The 24582-nt window shown below is 45.1% G+C and overlaps 10 protein-coding genes across 10 annotated transcripts; 6 read left to right on the forward strand and 4 right to left on the reverse strand.

The window, feature by feature from the left end:
* Positions 1-146: 146 nt before the first annotated feature.
* Positions 147-1772, forward strand: V1510DRAFT_426790 (quinate permease; the record flags this gene model as incomplete). Its single annotated transcript, XM_066935174.1, has 1 exon — positions 147-1772. The coding sequence occupies one exon, from the start codon at positions 147-149 to the stop codon at positions 1770-1772; it is 1626 nt and encodes a 541-aa protein (XP_066787684.1).
* A 318-nt stretch (positions 1773-2090) lies between these two features.
* On the forward strand, positions 2091-7025 carry V1510DRAFT_200282 (P-loop containing nucleoside triphosphate hydrolase protein). Its single transcript, XM_066930457.1, has 3 exons — positions 2091-2681; positions 2726-3083; positions 3121-7025. Exons 1-3 carry the CDS (start codon positions 2409-2411, stop codon positions 6819-6821), a joined length of 4332 nt encoding a protein of 1443 aa, XP_066787685.1. The 5' UTR covers positions 2091-2408; the 3' UTR covers positions 6822-7025.
* A 1091-nt stretch (positions 7026-8116) lies between these two features.
* V1510DRAFT_420223 (general substrate transporter) lies at positions 8117-9792 on the forward strand. Its single transcript, XM_066934424.1, has one exon. The coding sequence runs from the start codon at positions 8133-8135 to the stop codon at positions 9702-9704; it is 1572 nt and encodes a 523-aa protein (XP_066787686.1). The 5' UTR covers positions 8117-8132; the 3' UTR covers positions 9705-9792.
* Positions 9793-9955: 163 nt separating this feature from the next.
* Positions 9956-12192, reverse strand: V1510DRAFT_200838 (general substrate transporter). Its single transcript, XM_066930459.1, has 4 exons — positions 11610-12192; positions 11458-11574; positions 11394-11422; positions 9956-11360 (listed from the first exon to the last, which is right to left on the reverse strand). The coding sequence occupies exons 1-4, from the start codon at positions 11765-11767 to the stop codon at positions 10207-10209; spliced, it is 1458 nt and encodes a 485-aa protein (XP_066787687.1). The 5' UTR covers positions 11768-12192; the 3' UTR covers positions 9956-10206.
* Positions 12193-12714: 522 nt separating this feature from the next.
* Positions 12715-14885, reverse strand: V1510DRAFT_200710 (uncharacterized protein). The gene is made up of 6 exons (XM_066930458.1): positions 14474-14885; positions 14271-14416; positions 13186-14233; positions 12977-13136; positions 12858-12918; positions 12715-12812 (listed from the first exon to the last, which is right to left on the reverse strand). Exons 1-5 carry the CDS (start codon positions 14601-14603, stop codon positions 12867-12869), a joined length of 1536 nt encoding a protein of 511 aa, XP_066787688.1. The 5' UTR covers positions 14604-14885; the 3' UTR covers positions 12715-12812; positions 12858-12866.
* A 282-nt stretch (positions 14886-15167) lies between these two features.
* V1510DRAFT_426794 (cytidine deaminase-like protein) lies at positions 15168-15692 on the forward strand (the record flags this gene model as incomplete). Its single annotated transcript, XM_066935175.1, has 2 exons — positions 15168-15617; positions 15657-15692. 2 exons carry the CDS (start codon positions 15168-15170, stop codon positions 15690-15692), a joined length of 486 nt encoding a protein of 161 aa, XP_066787689.1.
* V1510DRAFT_420232 (uncharacterized protein) lies at positions 15611-17095 on the reverse strand. Its single transcript, XM_066934425.1, has 2 exons — positions 15977-17095; positions 15611-15935 (listed from the first exon to the last, which is right to left on the reverse strand). The coding sequence occupies exons 1-2, from the start codon at positions 16893-16895 to the stop codon at positions 15898-15900; spliced, it is 957 nt and encodes a 318-aa protein (XP_066787690.1). The 5' UTR covers positions 16896-17095; the 3' UTR covers positions 15611-15897.
* Positions 17096-17347: 252 nt separating this feature from the next.
* V1510DRAFT_420234 (uncharacterized protein) lies at positions 17348-18588 on the forward strand. Its single transcript, XM_066934426.1, has 2 exons — positions 17348-18304; positions 18339-18588. Exon 1 carries the CDS (start codon positions 17793-17795, stop codon positions 18252-18254), a length of 462 nt encoding a protein of 153 aa, XP_066787691.1. The 5' UTR covers positions 17348-17792; the 3' UTR covers positions 18255-18304; positions 18339-18588.
* Positions 18589-19082: 494 nt separating this feature from the next.
* V1510DRAFT_202196 (uncharacterized protein) lies at positions 19083-21074 on the forward strand. The gene has a single exon (XM_066930462.1). The coding sequence runs from the start codon at positions 19399-19401 to the stop codon at positions 20830-20832; it is 1434 nt and encodes a 477-aa protein (XP_066787692.1). The 5' UTR covers positions 19083-19398; the 3' UTR covers positions 20833-21074.
* A 1033-nt stretch (positions 21075-22107) lies between these two features.
* V1510DRAFT_346125 (fungal-specific transcription factor domain-containing protein) lies at positions 22108-24117 on the reverse strand (the record flags this gene model as incomplete). The annotated part of the gene is made up of 2 exons (XM_066930818.1): positions 22108-23566; positions 23903-24117. Coding segments are annotated over 2 exons (1674 nt in total), but the record flags the coding sequence as incomplete, so codon positions are not given.
* Positions 24118-24582: the final 465 nt, after the last annotated feature.

Here is a 24582-nt window from a genome sequence, read left to right on the forward strand (position 1 = left end):
AGTTGCTACTTGCAATAGCCAGATTGATCTATGGACTCTGGCTCACAGTTAAAACACTGATCGGGCTAATCGTTAAGTTGAAACAAGCAGCGTTTTTTTGTTTCAAATCTTCCAGAGTTTGCCATAGCCACCGACGGATACTGAAAATGAAATTTTCCATCAGCGTTTTTGAAAAGCGTGAGGATCGACCAACGCCGCCAGCAGTCTACAACTGGAGAGTATATCTATGGTCATTTGTGGCGGCATTCTCGGCATGTCTTGCTGGTTATGACTCGTCGTTTATTGGGGGGACCTTATCCTTGTCTTCCTTTCAGCACGAGTTTGGTTGGGATCGCAAAACGACAGCGGAAATCAGTACACTCAAGGAAAACATCGTGTCAATATTTCAAGCTGGTGCTGTGTTCGGGGCTATCTTGGTGTATCCTTTACAATACCGTTATGGTCGACGGATAAGTCTATTAGTTTGCGGTGTCGTGTTCCTGATCGGAGCTGGACTCTGCTGCGGACCGACAGGAAAGCGGGGCCTTGGGCTCATGTATGCTGGCAGAGTAATAACTGGTCTTGCTGTTGGTGGAACGTCGGGTATTGCTCCGATCTACATATCAGAAATATCACCTCCTGCCATCAGAGGTCAGCTTGTTGGCATGTACGAGATTAGCTGGCAGATCGGTACTTTCGTCGGCTTCTGGATAAATTACGCGCTAAACAAAACTATGGCTCCGACCCGAATCCAATGGCAAATACCGTTCATTGTACAGATAATACCTGGTAGTCTGTTCTTCATTGGAATGATTTTTGTGCGGGAGTCTCCTCGATGGCTGCTTTATAACAATCAAGTTCAACGTGGCATCGAGACACTCTGTTGGCTTAGACATTTGGACCGCTCAAGTTCATATCTACAAGAAGAGATCGCACAAATAGAGAGTGCGATTGAGGAGCAGAATGCTACAATCGGACGTGGATATTGGGCCCCTTACAAAGAGATTGTTAGATCGCCAGTCATTTTAAAACGTTTAGCACTATCAAGCTCTCTATTTATCTGGCAGAACGGCACCGGAATTAACGCAATTGTCTACTATTCTCCTACTATATTTTCTTCTCTCGGTTTCAGTTCGACGTCCGCTAGTCTTCTGACCACTGGTGTCTTCGGCGTGATCAAAATTTTGGCCGCTTTAGTCTGGTTTTTCATATTGGTAGAGAAATATGGTCGTCGAAGTGTTCTTATTGTGGGCTCAATCGGCTCGAGTTTGACCATGTGGTATGTTGGCGCCTATCTCAAGGTCTCCAGTATGAATGAAGCAGGAACTGTTAGTGCAGGAGGAAAGGCGGCGGTGGCTATGATGTACATCTGGACTGTATTTTATGGCGCTTCTTGGAATGGTACACCTTGGGTGGTCAGTTCAGAACTTTTCCATCAGAATATCCGCTCAGTGACACAGGGTATCACCGGAGCATCCAACTGGTTTTGGACATTCATAATGGCTCGGTTTACCCCGAATATGCTTGCAAAGATGACGTACGGTACTTACTTTCTGTTTGCGTCAATGACTTTGATATCAATCCCTTTTGTGTTTTTCCTTCTTCCTGAGACGAAGGGAATACCATTAGAAGAAATTGATTTTCTGTTTGCAAAGGGAGTTCCAGCATACAGAGCTCACGGCTTGGTGATGGAGCGGCTCAATAAGGAGAGTGCAAATGACTCTTATGACGACAAAGCTAGCGAGCAGTTGGTCGAAGGTCCCTCAGATGTAGAGAAGGCTGTTTTGGAATAAGTTTCTTTTCATAGCAATCGATAATGTTCAGTTTAATATGCTGCAGTTGTAGCATTATGAAGTACATGAAATTACGTAGTATGTATTCATGGCTTTAGGTTCCGAACCGATGTTATGTAATCAGTTTGTTCTCCAGGTTGTCACGGTTAATTAAAGTTTCCGAATATAGGCAACCTCTTTTACTAATAGATGACTCCTTATGAGCTCTACGGATAAATGGGAATACAATAGAAATCTACTTAGCGCAAGCTGTGGCTCTGATTATCTCAAGTTATTTTCGGAGTCGGAGAAAGCGATGTAACCCCGATCGGATACAATCCCAATCAAATTAACGCCTAACCTTATTTCTAAGGACCCACTGCATGCTGGCAGCTGAATGTACCCTACATAGTCAAAAGTGATCATTGCTCTTCCATAATACAGCTTACAGGCCGATTAAATGACCGACGGATTTAACGTCTGAGTTCCCCCTCGTACCATACCGCGTGTAGAAATAAATGTCCACCTTGAAATATATAGTAGCCTATATATTTTACTTTGCCGTCCGAGAGGTTTCTCTGATCAATTTTTCGAGGTGTGCGTCACTTGAGTAATTACGAAACAACGCTTTGTGTTGCTCTTGTACAGCTCAGTTGAATGATGGATGGCCAAGAGGGGAATATGGGAGGGAGATGGGGGGAACAGCTACGAGGTCATGGTGTGGATATAGAAAGCGCTGAAAACGAATTTGAAGACCTCAGAAGGCAGCTCTCGGCCACTAAGGACGAATTTGATCTTGAGCGGCAAACAAGCAAGTTTTCGCGAGTTTTTTCGAACAAAGATATCGTTGAAGAGCCCGCATTTGATCTGGAAGAATGGATGAGAAATGATAATGAGGAGGGCAAGCGCAGTGGTGTTCTCCCAAAACGAGTACGTATACAGTATATGCGGTACTCTTGTTGCTGATACTATAGATCGGAGTGTCGTTTAAAAACTTACGAGTTATGGGGCTCGGATCTGGCCAAAATAGGTTACAAACTTTTCCAGATGACATCGCAAACCTTTTAGGCTGGGGGTTATTCAAGAAGGTGTTCCAGCGCATCGAGCCTCCACAAATACGAACGATATTACATGATTTCACTGGCTTAGTAAGACCAGGTGAAATGATGCTAGTTCTCGGCTCGCCGGGATCTGGAACCACAACATTACTTAAGACCTTGACGAACAATCGCGAAAGCTACGTCTCTGTTGATGGCGAGGTTCTATATGATGGGATAGATCACGAGACCGCCAAGGCCAAATATACCGGAGAGATCGTTTTCAACTCTGAGGGTGAGATTAGTGATCTATGTGCGACTCTGACGTGTAGATGATATTCATCTGTCAACAATGACAGTGGCTCAAACGTTGCGGTTTGCACTTGCTCTGAAAACACCAAAAATACGTGCACTCGGTGAGACACGTGTAGACTTCGTCGAAAAACTGCTTTCTTTATACGGAAAAATGTTTGGTATAAGTCATGTCATGGACACGCTTGTTGGTGGCGACGCAGCTGCTCGTGGTGTTTCTGGTGGAGAGCGAAAAAGAGTATCTATAGCTGAGGTTTTGGCTAATCGTGCTGCGATAGTTGCGTTTGACAATTCTACTCGAGGATTGGACTCGTCCACCGCGGTTGACTATGCAAGATCTCTGCGAATCATCACCGATATATGTAACTCTACTACGATCGTGACTTTATATCAGGCGGGGGATGGAATTTATGATGAGTTTGATAAAGTTTGCCTCATAGATTCTGGCAGACAAATCTTTTATGGGCCTGCAAACGAAGCTTGGGACTATTTTCGGGATCTGGGTTTTGAGCCAAAGCCAAACGTGTCGAAAGCGGACTTCCTGACATCTATAACCAGTCTTAAACATCGCCCCGTTAGGGCCGGATGCGAGAATACCGCACCGCAGTCAGCAGAGGAATTAGAGGCAGCATTTAAGCAGTCGAAGTACTATTCAAACGCTCTGCAGGAGCTTGAAGCTTATCATAGAGAGCATATGGAAAGCGGCTACGGTACTACCAAAGAGTTCGAAGAGGCAGTCTCATTCCAAAAGGATGCCCTTAGTTCGAGAAATAGTCCATACACTGTTTCCTTTTTTCAACAAGTTCGCTACCTATTTATTCGACAGCTGCACCTTCAGTGGCAAGATCAGGTCTTGCTGCGATCCAAATTTTTCAATTCTATAGCTGTCAGTTTGGCTTTCGGTTCAATTTTCTTTAATACGAGCGAAGAGACTGATGGTGCATTCAACCGTGGTAGTGTGTTGTTTTTTTCGTGTCTGTTCAATGGATGGACTCTACAAGTCGAAGCCGGAAACCAAGTCCTGGGTCGAACTCTCGCCAATAAGCACCGAAAGTTTGGAATGTACCGCCCCTCAGCATTAGCTCTCGGCCGAATTCTTGCGGAACTTCCGTTACTCACAGCACAAGTTTCAGTGTACTGTGTCATTCTGTATTTCATGTCTAACTTGGCCAGAACGCCTGGTCAGTTTTTCCTGCATCTGCTCACTGTTATAACCGGCACCTTTACTATGCTCGCTTTCTATCGTGCTATAGGTACTCTGTCTAATAACTTCGATGGAGTATTGAGAGTAACCGCGAATGTTTTGAACGCTCTGGCTTTCTGGATCGGATATGTCAAACCCGCTTTTAATATGGCGTGGTGGTACCGATGGTTCTACTACGCGGATTTTCTAGTCTACACCTTCTCCGTTTTGATGGCAAACGAGTTCCATGGACGGGAAATGTACTGCTCTGATGACTCGTATATCCCAGATATTTCGGGAGCCTCAGAAAATAACAGAGTTTGCTCGTTGCTTGGTTCAACTCCTGGATCCAGGTTTGTATCTGGAGATGACTACATTGAAACTGCGTTTGGCTATAAGCATTCGGAACTTTGGCGCAATTACGGAATTTTAATCGGCTACTTGATTTTTTTTATTGCGTTTGAAATGATTGCCAGTGAAATTTTTCTGTACGACACTGACAAAACCAGCTCAACTAAGCTTTATGTGAAATCAAGCCGCCCGCAAAGTCTCGAGAAAGAGGCTGGAAATACAGAGAAAGATGAGCCAATGAGCGAGTCGAAGAGAGTAGCCGAGGATGGTTCATCAGGAAATCTTTTTTGTTTCAAAAACGTGAACTATACTATTCCCGCTGGATCGGAAAGACAGACACTGTTGGACGATGTTCAGGGGTTTGCGATACCTGGAAAACTTTTGGCGCTGATGGGATCATCTGGCGCTGGAAAAACGACTTTACTTAATGCTGTTTCACAGAGGATATCTTTCGGAGAGGTCACCGGAACTTTCATTTTGAATGGACAGGAACTTGCAAAGGACTATCAAAGAACCACTGGATTTGTCGAGCAGCAAGATCTACATGAACCTATGGCTACCGTGCGCGAAGCGCTTCGCTTTTCAGCGAGATTGCGGCAACCGCGGGAGGTGACATTGGAGGATAAATACAAATATGTCGAGTCAGTCATTGAACTGCTAAACATGGAATCCATCGCAGATGCAATTATTGGCCACCCGGGAGAGGGTCTTTCTGTCGAAGAGAGGAAACGAGTGACAATTGGTGTTGAGTTAGCGGCTAAACCCAAATTGCTCTTTCTTGATGAGCCTACGTCGGGACTAGACTCAGAAGGTGCTTATTCAATTGTGACTTTCTTAAAGCAGCTTGCAGCAGAGTCAGGATTGGGTATTATATGTACAATTCATCAGCCGTCATCTTTGCTTTTCGAATTATTTGACGATTTACTCTTGCTAGCAAAAGGAGGTAAAACAGTGTATTTTGGACCGATTGGTGACCACGGATATGACGTTGTTCAATACTTCGAAGAGCGCGGTCCAAAGAGAGAACCAAACTCGAATCCTGCAGAGTATATTTTGGAGGTTGTTGGTGCGGGTGCTATACGTAAATCCAACAAGGATTGGGTAGCACTCTGGCGTGGATCTCAAAATTGCCTGAGGCAATCTGAGCTGATAGACAGGCTTATATCAAATCAGGTCAGTGGCGCAATTGAAGTTGAAAGTGCGTACTCCACTGTCGAGTTCGCAGCGACCATGAAAGAACAGCTTATCGCCGTAACGCTACGGCTTTGGTTAACACTATGGCGCACGCCATCATTTGGTTTTACGATTGTTTTCAACTCGATTGCTTGCGGTCTGTGCAGCGGAATTCTCTTTTTCCAGCTGGGAACATCTATTATCGATACCGAATCAAGAATTTTTTTGATGTTTTTCACGCTCATGGTCACAATTCCTATAGTCAACATGTTCGAAATTCATATGATCATTGCTCGAGATCTATATGAGCTCCGTGAGAGGAACTCGAAGGTGTACTCCTGGTTTGCGTTGGTGTTCGCATATTTGGTGTGTGGCATCCCCTATGCAATCCTCTCGACAGTGCTATTCTTTCCTTTATTTTGGTACATGCCGGGTTTGGAGATGTCACCTTCAATCGCAGGATATGGATTTTTTATGACTCTGTTAATGCTTATTTGGCATACAAACGTGGCAACGTTACTGGGATCATTCATGCCTTCCATCAGCACGGCCGGTGTAATCAATCCCATTTTCTTCGTTGCTACTCACGTTTCAACAGGCGTTATGATCCCTTATCCACTCCTCAACGGGTTTTATAAAAACTTCATGTACTGGATCGATCCTTCGGCTTGGGCGATCCGGGGACTTGCTATAACATCATTACGGGACTCCGAAATTATATGTGCACCAGCTGAGATCTCAACATTCATTCCACCAGATGGTTTGACTTGCATGGAATTTGCTGGTTCATGGCTTACTGAAGTTGGGACTGGCCAACTGCTGAACCCTAATGCGACTGCCAGCTGCGAATATTGTCATCTAAGCAGCGGAAAAGAATATCTCCAGTCCATCGGAATTCAAGGGACTACACGTTGGCGTGATATTGGTGTGTACATCGCATTTGTCATACTCAATGTCATTCTGCCTTTCGCGGTTTATTATCTTGCCCGCGAATTTAAGTGGAAACGAAAGTAATTAAGCGAAATGATAGAACCAGAATGGGGGTCACTCAATTAGTGGGAACTCGCGTGGGTGTGCATTATTATTGTTCGATACCCCATGGGGGTCAGTTTGATGAAATAAATTTGGCACAAGTTAAATGCAGGGCAAGCACGATAGTATGTATCGCCCTTCTGATGCCCCACAAGAGTTGAGAATCAAATGACGTTGCGAATGCAGAAATCTGGCTAATAGCAACCGCATGATGGAAGCAGCGTGGAAGCTGTATTTAGCGTTACGATGGGACATACGCATTTGACGCAGCCGTGATAGAAAAAAAATGGCTGCATACGCTCCCACGCATCCGCAAATCCGTACGTCCGAGCACTGGTGACAGAATTGTAGAAAAATCTTGAACGCACACAAATTTTAGAAAATTTAGAGATGGGGGTTACGCGCTGCGGGGGGCGCGTAGAGCTAAAATCGCCTTCCGAAACGTATTCCAAGGTTAAAAGTTTTTTCCTCGTTTGCCAATCCCCACGCCTTGCCCCGCCACCGCCCCCCCCTCTCCCCCCGCGCCCTGGGCTAACTCTAAAGCTGCAACCACCTTTTTGTTCCGTTTTTCGTCCCGTTTGCGTTAAGAGAACCCCACACTTTTCGGAACAGTCGTCTCCGGTGAATTACCTTGGCATCTCTTTATCGTAGACCCCCCATCACTTGACCCCCACCGACTTCTTCCCATTGCCTGCTTTGATATCGGTGCTGGGTGGTGCCTCGGCTGGCATGGCAACAGCTGGTCGACCAGCTAATCGTTGTCATTGTAAATAGCAGGATTAGCTAGGTACTCTCTAAACTGAAGGCTTGTAGTAAGGAAGAATAGCAATCGCGATCCAGTCTCGGAGAGATGCGGCCTTTCAAGCGTATGTGTTGTTCGGGTACCCCCAAAACTTCGAATGACGCTTTGGTGTATATTCCCCCACGATTGCGGATTTCTGCCGAATTAGTATTGCGGGGCAATAGTGCGCACGGGTCTAACCCGACACTAGTCCTGCAAGACTACCGCGCCATACCCCGGAAAAAAATGTGGAGAAACAGGGTAAGGTGTATTCTCCGGAAAATAGTATGGCCTTGCTACCCCCACACTCAACCCCCACAAACTGGAGAGTCTAAACGCGCCTCAAGACTAACTGAATTCCATCCAACACATGATACATATGTCATATGCTCAAGCAAATGTTAGGATGACTTCGGATTTTGCTCGGACACCTTAAAAATTGCTACCACTTATATAAAGCGAAGAATTCCTCCACCAGAAACTCATTCGCACTTAAGAGTTGGACCGCAAACATGTTTAACTACCGTCTATATTTTATTGCACTGACTGCGTCGATTGGTGCATTCCTGTTCGGCTATGACACAGGATTCATCGGCGCTGCCGTCACATTGGACTCGTTCAAGCGAGACTTTGGGTTTACCGCCGCGAATTCTGCGAACCTCCAGGCGAACATTGTTGCCACCCTTCAAGCTGGATGCTTTTTTGGAACCGTTTTCATGTCCATTGGTGCCAAGTGGATTGGTCGTACGCGTGCCATGTGTCTTGCTGCCTTCGTTTTCGACATTGGTGCAGTTCTTCAGACCGTGACTACCGGTTCACTTGGTATGATGTATGCTGGGCGTATCATTTCAGGTCTGGGAATTGGTGCTGCCACCATTCTCGTGCCGTCGTACCTTGCCGAAATTTCTCCCAGAGAGATTCGTGGTAAGCTGACAATGATCTATGCCTTCACCATTTTCTTTGCTATTATGTCTTCTTACTGGATCGACTATGGATGCAAGCTGGGACTCTCCCCTGACGGTCACCTGCAGTGGCGTATTCCTGTTGCTCTCCAGCTTGTGTTCGGAACATTGCTTCTTGTCGGCTCTCTCTTTTTGAAGGAGTCTCCTCGCTGGCTCATTACCCGTGGCCGTAACGAGGAAGCTTTGAAGGTTCTTGCTTGGGTTCAGCAAAAGAGCATTGACCATGGTGACGTGCTTGCAGAATACACCGAAATCTATGAGCAGAATGAGAAGGAGATGAGAGAGTGCGAGGGTGTAACTTGGAGAGAGCTTATGAATCCGAAATTTAGAAACCAGATTATCATTGCCTTTTGGATTGAGTTCTCACAACAGTTCACCGGAACTAACACGTTCACCTACTTTGCGCCTACCCTGTTTCAGGACATTGGTCTCTCTTCTTCAAGTTCTTCGCTTTTTGCGACTGGTATTTATGGAATCCTGAAGGTCATCTTTTCCATGATTTCTCTGTTGTTTGTTGTTGACCGCGTTGGTCGTCGTCCGCCGCTTATTATCGGTTCTTGTCTGATGGGAACGTGGCTACTTCTTCTCGGTATCATTTGGGCTTGCAAGCCTCCGGTAGCTGGTGCTTCTGTTTCTGGTGCGTCTATTGCGATGATGGTCATGGTCTATCTTTACGCTATCACTTACTCGATGACATGGGGTCCTATTCCGTTCTCATATCTTTCGGAGACCGCTCCGAACAGAATTAGATCGTACGTTGTTGGTATTGGTATCGCTACGAACTGGGCGTTCAACTATTGCCTGACCAGAACCGTTCCTCTTGCCATGGCGAACATCAAGTGGCGCACTTTCATTATGTTTGCGGTTTTCAACTACAGTATTTGCATTGCTTCCATGTTTTTCGTGAGAGAAACTAAGAACTATCCTCTTGAGGAGATCGAGCAGCTTTTCAGAGGCAGACTTATTTTGCCTGTTAAGCAGGCATTGAAGATCTTCCACCCGAAGTACGATGAGGCCAACGCTCCCCACGTCCCGACTGACGACGCCTCTGTCAAAGGCGAAGTTGCTTACATTGAGAAGAAGGAGGACGCGGAGGTTGAGACTAGTAGTACCAAGGCATGATTTTTGTTGGGTTCTGGTTACACGTCATGAATATTTTTGTACTGGACTTTTTAGGAATTTGAGATGCATTTTCATTGTTTACAAAAAAGTATTATTCGCCAATTGGAATGTTGTAGCCGTAGAACTTGTAGCCTGGGCTTAGTCTAATTTTGCCTGAGACTCGCATTCGGTTCCAATTATATGGTAACGGGTGTCGGACCGTTTATCCCCCACGTCCTATATTATTTTTTCCGAGAAATATTACTATCCCCCCACTAGCAGTCGCATGTATGCCGCCGTATCGATATACCCCACCTTCGCTTTTTGTAATGCAGCAAGTAGGAAGCCTCCCCCCACACGCCCATCATCTGCGGGCATACAATCCTTATATTCCGTGTGACACGATATCTCGCTCCTTCGGTGTTGCTGAATTCGACTTACGAAAGCATATTTTTTGCCAATAATTGTATTAGTCGATAACACAAACCAAATTACATGTAAAGAGACATATTCTACAAAGCTCTCAAAGCTCAGTTTTAACAGAGCTTTTTTCATCTTCTTCAAATGATGACGAATCCTCGCCGTAAGTACCCTGCCAGCCATTAGCAGTAAGGTAGTCATGAAACTTTTTGTCCTCAACACCAAGATCCTCTCCTGTGACGTTAGGAACAAAAAAGAACGTGACTGCAACCCCAACAACTCCGCAGAGGGCTGCAATAATAAAAGTCCACTTCTTTCCGAGATGGCTCTGAATAGGCGTGAAGCATTGGGTTCCAATGGCAGCTCCAGTCTTGCCAATGGCAGCGGATAAACCATAGCAAGTACCTCTCACCGCAGTCGCATAGCATTCCGATGACAACAGACCAAGCATATCTCCCGGTCCAAGATTGCCACAGCAGTTGAACAGGCCATAGAAGACAATGAAGAGAGGGAGGATGGTGGACATCTTTTCGTACGCGATTCCGATGATCAGTCCGAACACCAGGTAGCCTGAAAATCCAAGCATCATAGTATTCTTTCTGCCAATTCTATCGCAAAGAAACGCGCCAATGAACACACCTGGAATGGAAATCATCCCCAGCAGTAGATTCCACTCAGCGGTCTTTTTCAGATTGGTAGCCGAGTCAGGAACAATAGACGAGATAATAGCACCCGAGAAAACACCATTTGGGAAGGTCACAAAGTCATAAAGAAACCAAGCACCGCAAGTTCCTACCAACGACTTCCAGTAGTACTTAATAGTGAGTCCGTAGGGGACGTTTTTCTTAATTGCTCCTTCATGATAAAGCTTCGAAGTCATCATACGTAGGCGAAACCAAAATACAGAGAGGGGGAAAATGCAGCCAATGGCGAAGCAAACACGCCAAACCGTCGACAGGTGGTTCTGACCAGCAGCTGAAAGGACGATCAGAAAGATCGAGATGGCGACAGGTCCACCTAAGGACAGTGGAAGGTTTGTGACCATGATAAAGGTAGGACCGCGCCTCTTCGGCGTAGCCTCGTTAGCAGCTTCGGATGCGGAAGTAGAGGACGCAGGGTACTCTCCGCCAGCTCCGAAACCAATAATACCACGACAGACAGTAATCATCCAAAACATTCCAGTAGGCGTGGATCCATGGGCAGCTGCGGCCAAGATACCACCAATGACAATCAGAAGAGTTGTTGACACCAAGGCGACTCTCAATCAGTATGAATCATATCTGAACTTACATTTACGGCCCAGGTAATCGCAGACGAGTCTAAATCATGAGCCGCGCAGTTATATTTCACATACCCAATGGAGACCTGGCCTAGTACTTCACCAACTAGCAGGGCATTCGACACTCTCGTCTTCATAGTAGAGTTATACTCTGTCTTGTACGCAAGCGCGAAGAGCACGTTCATCATGGTCCTACACTGTCAGTGGAAAGGTCAGTAGTAACTTACATCAGGTTGTTTTGATATCCATCACTAATGAGAGCAGCCCCGGAACAGGCAATAGAAATGTAGCTGGCAACTTTGCTTTTCTTTGAAACAACGATTTCAGACTCTTTAACCTGTGCTTCAACAACATTTTGGTCTTCGATGACTTCTGGAGAGCCCATAGTGACCTGTCTTGCTTTTGCGTCTGGCGGTCTGGTAAAATAGAGTGTGTTGGTTTTGTGTCAAGATCCTGCCAGCGGTAGCAGCTGTATTTATTGGCACCGGCACTATTAGTCTCGTGCGAGGCTGCATTGTCCGTACGCAGAAAATGTTGCTCTCTTTCGTTGTTGTTAAGCTTTGCTGAACGATAAGAAAACGCTGTATAATTTAAAGCTTCTAACCCTCCCAAGCACTTAGATCCTAACAATAGGCTGCCCATGTTGCCTGTTCTAGAGCTCTGATTGATCGAGAACTACGCCGCCTGCATGGTGGTGTTCAGACGACCACATCAAAGGCACCAGCGCGGTTTCCATAATGGACTTGTAGCGCATGTGGGAACTAATTTGTCGATCCCGTGCGCCAAGGCATTAGCGATATTCGTCCGATTTACTGCCTCGCGTACGTAGAGAGAACGAGGGCTAAGGAGCCATGAACTATCGTTCCTGAACCGACAATAGTTAGATCCATGGGAATCGGAAGGGGGTGAACAAGTGTACAGCTCTATCGCGCTATTGTGTCGCGGCACAAAGAATGCACGTGCTGCAACGGTGCGTTCGTACTGGGAGTTAAAGAAAGCTTATGTATCGAAGCATCGAGACAAAAGCTTATTTTACTAGTGCTATACAATACCTCCATCTCAGATATCGGCAAGCCATTGCCGAAAAAACATTCGGAGAATATATAACTACAGAAGGTGACCTATGGCGCCTTATAGGGCAGACAGTCGGCCAGGTACTTTTAGCGTGTATTTTAAACGTAATTCAACTTTGTCCCTGTGTAACGCCCCATACTATGACTGGCTGAGTATCGCAGCTCACTCTTGACACTTGACTCTTGTTCCGAATGCTTTCCATCTTCTCGTCTGTGTGTTGCTGTTAATCTGCGTATCGCTGTTGACTGATCCGGTGAAGTATTCCATCACACAAACATCTACCCACACTCGGGGAGATATTGAGTCTTGCAGCCCGAAGAATTTTAGTCGCTGTTCAATACATCGCATGGTCGAGTCTTGCATTGAGGGACGGATTTGTAAAAATTCAATAGCCTCTTTACCTGAAAAAATCACCGGCAACAGTTCACCGTCGGTACCAGAAAACAACAAAGCGAAGAGAAACTCCAAATCTCCATTTGGACTAACAATCAGTGGGGGGGACTAGGCGTCAAAAGCTTACCCTGTCTGTAGCCAATCATTATATGCACGCGGGAAGCAGCTGACGACAGTACCTATTATTCGGTACTTCCTTAAGTTGCAGCTACCATTGACATCCTGTAGAGGTAGCGTTTTGATAGTTTTGATACGCGTAGGTGTTATATATCTGTAGCGGCATTCCACTAACACGACGTCAGCTTTGATATAGCTGAGAAGTCGACTTTCACGTACCCAGATCTGACAATGGAACATTTGAGCGATCCGACTCAGCAACTGATGCATGTGCAAAATCAATCATCTCACGTGAGATACCCGCCACATCATTCGTGACATATCTGCCGCTGTCGACCGACCGATGCCCCCTTCTATTAGACACTTTTTCTCGGGTAGCATTAGCTTCCACATGTTCATCATAGAGGGACGCATACTCCGATCTGCTGACATCGGCAATAGTCCCAGGACCAGATCTCGCAACCTCAGTCTTCTCTACCCCATGCATGCTATGTAGCTGTCCTCGTTGCAGCAGCTCTGAAACTTTGCTATCACTTGGTCCAACAACTCTGCACTGTACCTCATCTGGTGAAAAACGGTTGCCATGACAAGCACCTTCGATATGCTCATATCCGTCTAACTTGATGCGTATGTTGCCAAACTCAACGATCATTCCTGGTTTTACATTGCGCTCCGCAAAGATCCGATTGGCATCCCACATGAAGACCCTCATTATATTTCTCCGCTCGGGTATGGATCCATTTAAAGATTTGTAAACGCTGTCATTCATCAAAGGCAAGCTTAAGTTTTCAGTATAGTCTGTAATCAGGACTGACAGCTTTTTGCTGTCGTGTTGAATGTCGCATACATATGCAATTATTTTGTAGAAACTGTTCACTGTCACATCGCGTATCAAAGAAAATCCTTGGTGCCTGGGTTTGTAAGGGTTCTCAGTAGTAGTAATCGACCTCCGCATATTGGATATTTGACGCCCATGCGCAACCTCCTTGCTGACAGAGAAATCTGAAGAAACTGAAATGCTTTGTACTCTGGGTTTCTGATACTCTATTGGCTTGTGCTTTCCCGATCTCACCTGTTCCTCGTTCCATTCTTGTAGTCGCCTTAAAATTTGCCAATCCATGACAACACCATCACCAAAACTGTTGCTATCCACTGTACGATCTACATTGATTGCTGCTGGTGTCACAACAGTTTTGTCAGGATGTAGAACCATAAACCATGATGCCGCCGTATTGACGCATTGATATGAGTTTTGTCGGGCTTGTATCTAGCACGTCAGCAACTCACATTACACCGTCATCCACCTTCATCTTATAAAAAATGACGCAGTCCCCTATAAACGACACGGGAGGAAGATTGGACTCATCTTTGGTGAAGTAGACAACATTGATCATTTTCGGGCTGTTATATGGTATCGTTGGATCAGAGAGGATCAACGAGATAAAATGATCTGTCGCGTTAGTTAGATGGCAGATTCGCTGAAGCCTGCCAAAACTGAATCATTTACCTGGCCCTGAACGCGATTTGTCTGCCGGTTTGAAGGAGAATATCACTCCAGCAACATTGACTATATCCCCGGCATAATCTTTCAACTGCGCAATAGAGCAGATTCCTCGTTGCGCCAACAGCTGGCTCATGTTTCATCAACTGCTTAAGGTGTGGTGACCTCAAAAATTATCAACGCGTAAATAAACCAGCGGCTCTTTCACACCCGGACCAATACGGACTAGTGATACTTCGCAAGGCGTGCCTCACGCGTCGCGAGCCAAAGGATGCATAGAAACACGAAATGCCCTTCAAAGTCGGCCAGAGTCAACCGGGAACCATGACCACTCTGACGTTAAAAGCTATCATCCATTCCACTAATGAAATCGTTATGTTTGCCTCGGAGCGCCGCTCAAATGTGTGTGAATAGGGAAGACCTCAGGAGTCCGAGAGCTTCAATATGTCAGGGTAACTTATATTTTGGCGGATATATAGTCTCATTACCGATTGGGAAATTTTAGACGCTATAATGCCGGCGATAACCGAAGCTATAGAACTCCCAACAGTGGTGGTGTCCATTCACCACTTCCTGAAACGGACCGCGCCCGGAGGACCTCGAGTCCCCGGAGGTCTGGCTTGCTCTATAGATAAGTATAAGAGCCCACCTGTCAAACTCGAATACAAATATACCTAAATCTGCACATATTGCTATCTCAATGTCTACCACTGGGGAAGAAAGAGAAATACATCGGGCTCACTTGAGAACGACAATCCAAATTGCGCGTCGTGCTAAAAACATCGGCAAACATCCATTCGGGTGTATAATCGTTGGGCCCGATAACGACGTGTTGTTTACACAGGGTAACATTGACACGCTCAATCACGCCGAATCCACAATAGTGCGTACGGCATGGTCCAATCTGTCGCCAGATTACTTAGCGAAATGTACGCTCTACACAAATTTTGAACCCTGTGCCATGTGCGCAGGTTCAATCTATTGGTCTAATGTCGGTAGAGTCGTCTATGGCTTGCCAGAATCAAGACTTCTACAGCTGACGGGTGACGATGAGGAGAACATGACGATGTCCTTGGACTGTCGCACCGTTCTATCTTCTGGACAGAAGAGTATTGCTGTTATAGGTCCCTTCGAAGAGCTTGCTGATGAGGTAAGGCAAAATTAATTTTAACGGCTATTAACTCCGTAGATTATCGAAGACCACAAATCCTTCTGGAACCACTGATGGCTTACAAGCTGGCACCGTGTTCATTGGCGATTCAAGCGATTCCCCTGATGGTTAAAAAGTTGACTAGTCAGCTGACAGCTGTCGTCCTATCTAAATGGACGACGTTACTGGGGTGGATATTTTAACCATGACCATATATCCAAAATTTGATACAGGTTCCGGCTTCAGAAGCTAGTGTGAACGGCGAAAAATCAAAGGCCCGTTATTTGAAATAATATCGAAATTCGCTGAAGTCTGTCTCTACTAGGTTAAATATAACACCCCGCGACAGTTCATCGTACCTTCGCAATCTAAATTTTTGGAACACGACGTCGTATGCCAAGGTGTTCTGACAGAAAGAAGAGATCTATCAAATAGTATGTCATCGCTTGAAGTCGATATTATTGATGAAGCTTCGTCATCATCTTCTGGTGGAGTAATCAAAATTTCTGGCGAGCCCGTGACTTTCAAGTTTGAGTTAGGCTCTATGACTACAGAATTTATTCGCATAGAGATCCGGCGCCTTGTTTGATATTGCTGTTCATCCGTAATGCTGGTCTTTTTGTAAAACGTTTCTCGAATGTAGTCCCTTCTGTTCGGAGTGTTCGTGAGATCCTCCAGTGTACGATCATGCTGGCTTTCGCAGACGGAAGATTTAAGCTCGCTATCATTATCAACTTCCTCGTCGTATATGGCAAATCCTGAACCTACAGCGCCGCCGCACTCACTTACAGTGCCAACACGGTCGCTATTAATGGATGCGAAGTCAGGATCACTAGGATCGGTTAGTGCTTCGTTACTTGTACGTTCATTTCTTGCTATTTTTGAAAGAGAAGCAATTGATCTTTTGGCAGCCTTTGCGCTCACTTCTAGTGATCTCGAAAACTGCCGACTGAGTAACGGAGGATATCGTTCTTCTGATATCGATGGAGATGATACCGTTGTTGTAGGAGAGGCGATAGTCGGGGAGGCATAAGAGCATACACATGACGAGGAACACGAGCACCCGTAAGATTCCGGGAACGGAGACTTTGAAAGGTCTATTTCATAATCGACGAAGTAAGAATCGAAGTCCTCTCTATGTTTTGACTTCTGCACCGTTAAAGCGAGTCGTCTGTAGGGAGCTTTGAAAAATGAACCGATAGAGTACTTTTGTTTCGCTGGAGAAACGTTTGGAAACATTTTTTCCGCTGCTTGTAAAACAATATATGAATCGGGCATTCATCAATGGATTTGTCTCTATTTAAACTCGTGTAAGACCAGTATTTGAAAGGAGGCTGAGTGTAGAAACTGTACTGGGTACATCTGATATTTGCAAGGAAATAGGATCTGATAATTGCCCGGACTCGTCGGACAAGGCTGTTCTTTTTTTATGAATCGACCTGAGCTGAAGATCAACGGCTGGCCCCGTCAAAGTTTTCCCATTTGTTCCCCCTACCCCACGCCCCCCCTCACAACCCCTCTAAAGATTGCCCCTGAACTGATCGCCTCATGAGCATTCGACTGAGAAAACTATCTATGTTGGACTTTCTTCGTCTTGAAGAGGAAGATGTATGGCTATGCACTTCGACTATATAGAAACTGCAGTGAGTCACTATACCGAATAATTTGCATGCCACTTTGCATACGCGACCGGTATGACGGAAGGCGGCTTGGGAAGTGGAAACTTTCATGTGACAATTGCTAGTGCGAAGCAAGTAGATAGTATATAGTATAGCTGTAGCTCTACACATCCTGAGAAACTATGATCACATTATCACAGCTATCTCACAACTTACGTAGCAATAGCAGCTATGAATGACAAAACGGCTGCTCGGAGCGACAGCACAATGCTGTCAAGCACAGAGCTGCCACTAGACTTGTAACTGACAGCGAATGAACTTAGATATTTGCATAATCCGTCACTCGTAATCAGATCTTGTAGAGCTGATGAAAATGCACACCTAAGTTCTATTCCACGAATTTCTTTGCATGTCATTTCACACAAGCAGCTCCTGTTCTTACAATGACAGATCTCTTGCTTTGTATATGCTACACTTGATACAATTTTGCTATGCGAGCTCCTTCAGGCGCTCCTGGGTGCGAATCAAGAACATTCTAAATTGATATCTTCGGAACATGCATCTTACATGTATGCTCGACCAAGCAAATAATCTAATTTTGTGGGATCTTTATTTTGTGGGCCCAATGAAGTTTACTGTAGTGCTCGCAATATCATTAATTACTTCAAGTCATACGCTAAGAACTAAAAGCTTTAGTATTTGGCGCTCTTTTCTGGCGGCATGCTCCTACTCATGCTGCCTTGCTTGGTGCAATCTCGGCTCTAAACCTAACTGCTTAATGGCATATACTTGTTCACAGCTTGACGATAGTCTAAATCTCAGGCCTAATTTAAAGGAGATTGCGGCTTCGATTGTTCGGGGATGCTGCGTCCGGAATTTTTCCATAATAACTATACGTCTTAACCGAATAATGCTCCCTTGCAGCTGTGACTACACTGTCTTTGACCAGAGAAACCCATATTTCTTGATATTTTGGATTAGCTTCCAACAGCGCGTCCTTAGCTACAGAGTACCATAAAGTGGGCATCTGTCTTAAAATGGCGGCAAGGTCGGCGTTCAACCAGGCGACTGCGAATTAGTACATATTCGGCTTCCGACTGACATCAAAGAGTGATTGTAGACCAAAGTGGGCGGATGCACACAACGGCACCATGTTCGCATCATTCCCTATCGGCAAAAAGTTCATGCCGCTCATGCAACCAAGCTGCCAACCATGACCTTTGGAGGCCACCTATATGTGCAGCCTCCATAGCCTACGAGAACATACTGCTTAAAGCATTGACTATGTCATTTTGACGCTCGCCATTCATGCATACTTTTATCACCAAAACTGTTTCCTATCTGTAGATAATTTACACCGAAATTATTCTTAAATACCATTGGTAGTGACATTCTCCGCCCTTTTTTACAATCAAAATAGAGGTGGGCGTTCATAGAACTAATGTCATGAGCATATGACCGCTAACCATAATTGGGGTAGTTGCACGTGTATGGCAGAGTCTCTCGCCCTGAGAGCACCTGATACCACATGATTTGGCGCAGACCGTATATTTTAGTCAAAAAAATCTACGCATTTTTACTTGGAAAACTACAATTTTGGTTTAGGTTAACGCTTAAGGTTTTGTCACTCATATGGGTCCAATCAAAGGGCATACTGAACTGAACTAAGCCAGGAATCTATTTGTCACTTTGTTCATTTAAATATCGTACGAATTCTCCGACTAAACCCGTACAAGTAATTTTGCATTTTCAATTGGGGCGCTCCAGAAGAAAACATTACTAGCTGCTGAAGTTTGGTTAGTACAGACTGCAACGCTTTCTAGCGCCATACTACCGGAAGCCGCACTGCAGAAGTATTCATTTTATGATTTTTTACCCACCGCAAGGACACTAGGCAAAGTTTATGTAACGGCCTACGCTCAGTGCCCTTCACACCCCCCCCCCAAAAAGAATCATAGACATATATAAGGGAGCAGTTGCTCGCATTTTAAAAAAAAGCGATCTTTTGGTGCTCTCTATGCTAATAAGTAGTTCTTCTATTTATCCGTGTATGTGAGTACAGTCGTGTTATGCATATTTGTTTTTTCTAGCTATTTAAAAGTATCGTCTCAAGGTTTTATTCATTCTCTTTTGCAAGAACGTCGCAAGTTTCACGGGACAATATGAGCGTTCCTTCCTTTTTTTCAAAGTTCAAGATGAACATTCCAGCAGTTTTTTCTAAAATGTCGTGGAAGTCACCTATCAAAGCCCAATATATGAGAATTCTGGCCGAATTAGTGGTTGTTTTATATTTGCTCACTCTATTTGCGAAGATAAACTACTACGGTTCTCTGAAGAATGACCAGCTGTTCAGTACCGACGGTTTGGTTCCGTTTTTTCGTGGTGAGCAGGCTCCCAGTATTGATACCACCGGGAAGGCTGTTGGGTATAGCACTGCACCGAATGATGCTCCTATGGTTGGAAATGTTAACCACAAACTGAACATTTTCTTGGTCAACACTCCGAATTACCATTATGAAGTGTTTCTTCCTGTTATCGATTCTTTCAAGCGTATTAAGAATGCTAACATCACACTGATTTCTACTGACGGTGGTATGTCCAAATGGGGCATCAGAAACGCTATGGATATTGCTCGTGGTGAAATCCCCATAGTTACAACTGAAACTGTGCGTCCCTCTCAAATTGGAGCTGTCCCAGATGTTGTTTTCTTGACCACCTGCCCTGAAGATATGCGTCAGCTAGGCGCTTCTCTTGATGCCTTTTTGATTGCAGGTGCTCACGTGGTTTGCATTGTTCACCAAGCACACCTTTGGGATGTTGACAATGTGGCACAGTATACAGATGAGATTGCTTTGATGAAGCCATGGATAGATAGGGGTCAGTGGCATTTTGCTGCCCTATCCAGACACGTTCACACTTTTATTAGAGTGAACTTTCCGAAGTATTTGAACACTCCGGACCATGTCTACCGACCTCTTCTTTTTCACCCTGTGTTTGAGTATTCTGCCCCTGAGAACTTGGACTTCAATTCGAATCCTTTCGCAGTCATTCCTGGAAAGTTCGAATCCGAGAGAAGAAATTATGCTGCGGTCTTCAACGAATATAACCGTCTAAACTGCGATATCAATCTCAGATTAGTCGGATCTGGAAAGATCCCGGAGTTCAGCGAGAATTTGCAGTCCAAGATCGGCTTTGTCACTAATTTGAACTTTTATGAGTTCTTCCAGGAGATGTCTAAAGGCGTTGCTATTATTCCCACTCTAGGTAGCGAGTTCTACTTAAAGTCGCAGGCGTCATCCACGGTTGCGACCAGTCTTATTGCAGGCACCCCTCTCATCGCTTCACGCAAATTCATGTCAGCTCACTCTCAAATTCCTATGGAGGCTATTTGGCTGCAAGGTGAAGATGAGACGGAGTTGGAAGTTCTGCAGCGCATTGGTGGACTTGACCCTACTGTTTGGAAGGAGAAGAAGGATCTCGTCAAAAATCTTCGCAACAACATGATTCGCGACAATGTCGACCGAATTTCCCACATGCTCAACACCATCGCCACAAAGTACGAGAAGGGATATAAGCGTCCCTCTCATGCTTTTTAAGTTACATTCCGAGTTGAGCTTAAAATAGAGGATGAGAATGACGTTTTCTCTCATCCGTACATCTATAGCATTCTTTCGAAAAGAGATTTAATCTCAACGGTCTTTTGGTTCTACACTCCTTTTCTTCACTTGTCAAATGTTTTTTTCCCGAAATCATTTTAAGCTCGCGGTAGTTATGAGCCGCATATTTTAAACTTGCAGGAGTTACGTCATTTTTTGTTGTCTTCATTTATAACTAGATCGCCATCGCGCTGATTGACTGACTAGATAGTCGATGTAATGTTGCTTTATTCATTGTTGTATATGTACATTGTTGATTTTACATAGGTTTAATATCCTGCCAATATGGCATTTAGGTAGCGAGATTGATTTTGATCTCGAACTGGTTTATAATTAATAGAACTTCACGGATATCCAAATTAAAACTTGCTTAAACCATTAAAACGTACTATGAATTAAATCTACAAAAATAATCATAGTCAATTACATCCAATCCATAAATTCTTCAAATCCATTCTGTGAATACAAAGCGTCCTCTAATGAATTTGAAGTCATAGTCGCACCAGCATCCTGCATCAAAGATTGTTGCATATGGCCGGACTGAACAAAAAATTGCATCTGTGCCTGCGCATGTATTCGCGACTGTGCCCGAAACTCATTGTTTAGTTGGAAGCCGACACCAGCACCCTCTGTGATATAGAGCTGGCTCGTGTTCCCAGCGTCAACATGATTTAGAGACAAAGGGTCTGTCTGGGTAGCTGTAGTACCATCGGAATTGCTTGGCCACTTGGACTCCACAGTGTATGGAAATATTCCGGCCGCTGTTCCCGTATATGGACGATCCATTTTAGTGGTGTACTTTGCGTCGATTATCGGAGTTTGACTGATGACTTGGCCAGTGAAATCCGCGCTATTGGTTGACGAGTTGGGCGTGGAGTCCTCACCTGGTGTGTGAATCGACGACTTTGGGGTGTGGGTTTTCACCATAGGTTTAGTTCCTAGTTCTGCGTATACGTCTGCCACCATTCCGTATAAGCCGGATTCACTAAAGGGTGTCTTTTCCATTAATTGCAGTCCATCTAGTTCTTCATTTCCATCTTCAATCGAAATGCTTTGCATAGTGGATGCCGCATAAGCATCACCCATTGGACCCGACAGGGTATGCGATGGCGTCTCAGACGCCTTCACCAGCCCAATGAACGACCCGATCAGTCTTTGACAATCCTCCGCAAAACTCCACCACTCTGAAGCATGATCTAGGTATTTCAGGCAGACTTCTAGCTGTGATATCACCGCACGAGCAGAGAATACCCGTAGATGTAGTTTCCGACAGCTTGTATGCGCCCAGAGAAGTGTCAAAGCAGCGACAAACATTCCTCGGAGAGAAAGATAAGTTAGAGAATGATCACAATTATTGTATAATGACGCGTAGAGATCGATGACCGAAAACGCCGCATTGGAGCAGATGACAGCCGCCGATGAGGATGGTTCTGGGAAGGACGGTGAGGGACGATACAAAAGCATTAGGTGCTCATGATATTCTATCTCTATCCGAAGTCTAGTTTTTTCTTCCGCGATACTTATGGGGGGCAGGGTTGATTTCCAGCTGTCTAGAGCTTGATGCAGCTCTTCGAGGAGCGACTCCCGCGGATGAGGGGCTGACAGTACCGTGTGATGATGGATACTAAGAAGAATGCGGCTAGAAAGCTGTCTCAGTTTTACCATGTAAAGTGCAACTGAAACATCAGCAAACGTCTGCGTCGACTGCTTTGAGTATGAGGGATGGTTTCCAGTCAGCTCTGGGTCCTGGCATACGTCGATGAAGTGATTGACATCAACATCACGATCTTGAATTGATAATGGCCGGCCAAGAACAGTCGATATAACCCGATCAAGAGCGTATAGACTCCAAAACACCCTTTTTCGCACTTCCTGGTTGATCAAGTTCAAATTTTCAGTGCATGAATTTCTGTGAAGGCCAAGTCCCAGTGCGATCCTTGTAGCTGAGCCAAGTGCGAGCCAGCCGCTGGCTCCTTCGGGATCATAGAGCGAATATATAGTAATAAGCATGAGACTTCGGATAGCTCTAATATTATCTCGTGCCAATACTTTTGGCACATAGTGACCAGCCAAGATGAAATACTTCTTGGAAAGTCTTCGTTCTTTGCTTCCAGCAGAACCTATGGCCATCATCATAAAGAGTGTAAATTTCCATGTTGGCGCGTTCATGAAAAATGGTCTAGTTTCATCTTCGTATGACTTTTCGAGAAACAGCATGAAAGTATCTGAATTCAAAAAAGGATAAAACACGATCTCTTCGAATGCAAATGAAACGTATTTTCGAGCAACATCATATGTTGGAAAATGATCTAGCGGGAAATTATCGGAAGGCTCAACATTTAAAGCGGCTGTGCCTGTGGTGCTTGTGAACACATCTTCCACTTTCATTGCCGTCTGAGGTCTTGGTGTGTCTTCTGGCAAGACATTATATGTTGGCGACTGCTCGGGGCCACGAGGATGACGAATCATGGGAGCAGCCTTTCCGCGCAGGGTGTTTTCAAGAAATACCTTTTGCTCCATTGTCTCTGGATGGGGGAGATCATCAAGCTGAGCAGGTTGATTATATGACGCACGTAGTCGAGATGTAGGTACCAAGGGAAGGCCAATTCCCATACTTTTGGCAAGCAGGTTCACATTATATGCTACCGCAAGGCCAGCTGATGATCCAATATATCTGGGCTCTGCTGGCGCATCTAGGACGACACTCTGCTCAGCCGTTGAACCCAAGGATAGAAAACCGACGTGAACAGATAGCTCGTCCATTGTTTCTGTCGGATTTCTGAACGCTTCATAATAGTAATGCTCTGGCCCGACCCTAAAGCTGACGTGAGAGTCTTTAATTGGGGGCACATCGTTAATAGCTTTAGGTCTTTCATTGTCGGTTCTGTCCATAATATCCGGGCTCTCTTGCTTGTTGAGGACTACTTGCGATGCTGTTTCGGTAGAGAAAGGCCTGTTTAAATAGGTCTTAGTCCCAGTTGCAATGTCAGATATCTTGATATGAGGAAACTGATCTTTTATAAGTCCCTCAATCCAGCTTATCCTATTCTCGAGTGCATTTACGTATCCTCTGGGATACAGTACAGCTCCTGATCTGTTTGAAGCATAGTGGCATTTCACTGATGCTTTAGCACAAGCAGAACATTCAGGGTATCTTCCATCGCATTTAGTTCTTCGCTTATGGCATCTTTCGCAAGCTTGAATTGTCCTTCTACTCGTAGGACGCGTTGAGGTGGCAATTGAAGGCGAGGATGGATGGTGCTCTCCGGGAAGAATGTAGTTGTTTGTAATATTTGAAGGAAATAATGATGAAGACGGTGCACCTGCATTTGAGTGGGCACTAGCAGATCCTGTAGATTTGTTGTTGACGGATGATGATTGCACATGATAATCTGCTATAACAGAACTGTCAGTGTTCAGGCGTAGAAATGTTGGTTTGGAAATATCTAGGCCCTTGTCTTCCAAGCTCGACTGGTCCAAGATATTTATATCAGCGAGACTCTCGCCTCTTTCTCGCCGGTCAGTGAGCGAAGGCAATACGCCTACTGGCAAAGCTGTATTGTCTTCGGTTGTTGTAAATTGACTGTCAGCTCGAACAGATTGAGATAAGTTTTGGCCTGCCCTCCCGTCTCGAACACTGGCCAGTCTCTCATTATGTCTCATCGCGCGATCTGGGGTCGGGAACCTCCT

This window comes from Dipodascopsis tothii (assembly GCF_038497935.1).
Source record: "Dipodascopsis tothii strain CBS 759.85 unplaced genomic scaffold V1510scaffold_25, whole genome shotgun sequence".
NCBI classification, from domain to species: domain Eukaryota; kingdom Fungi; phylum Ascomycota; class Lipomycetes; order Lipomycetales; family Lipomycetaceae; genus Neoaidaea; species Neoaidaea tothii.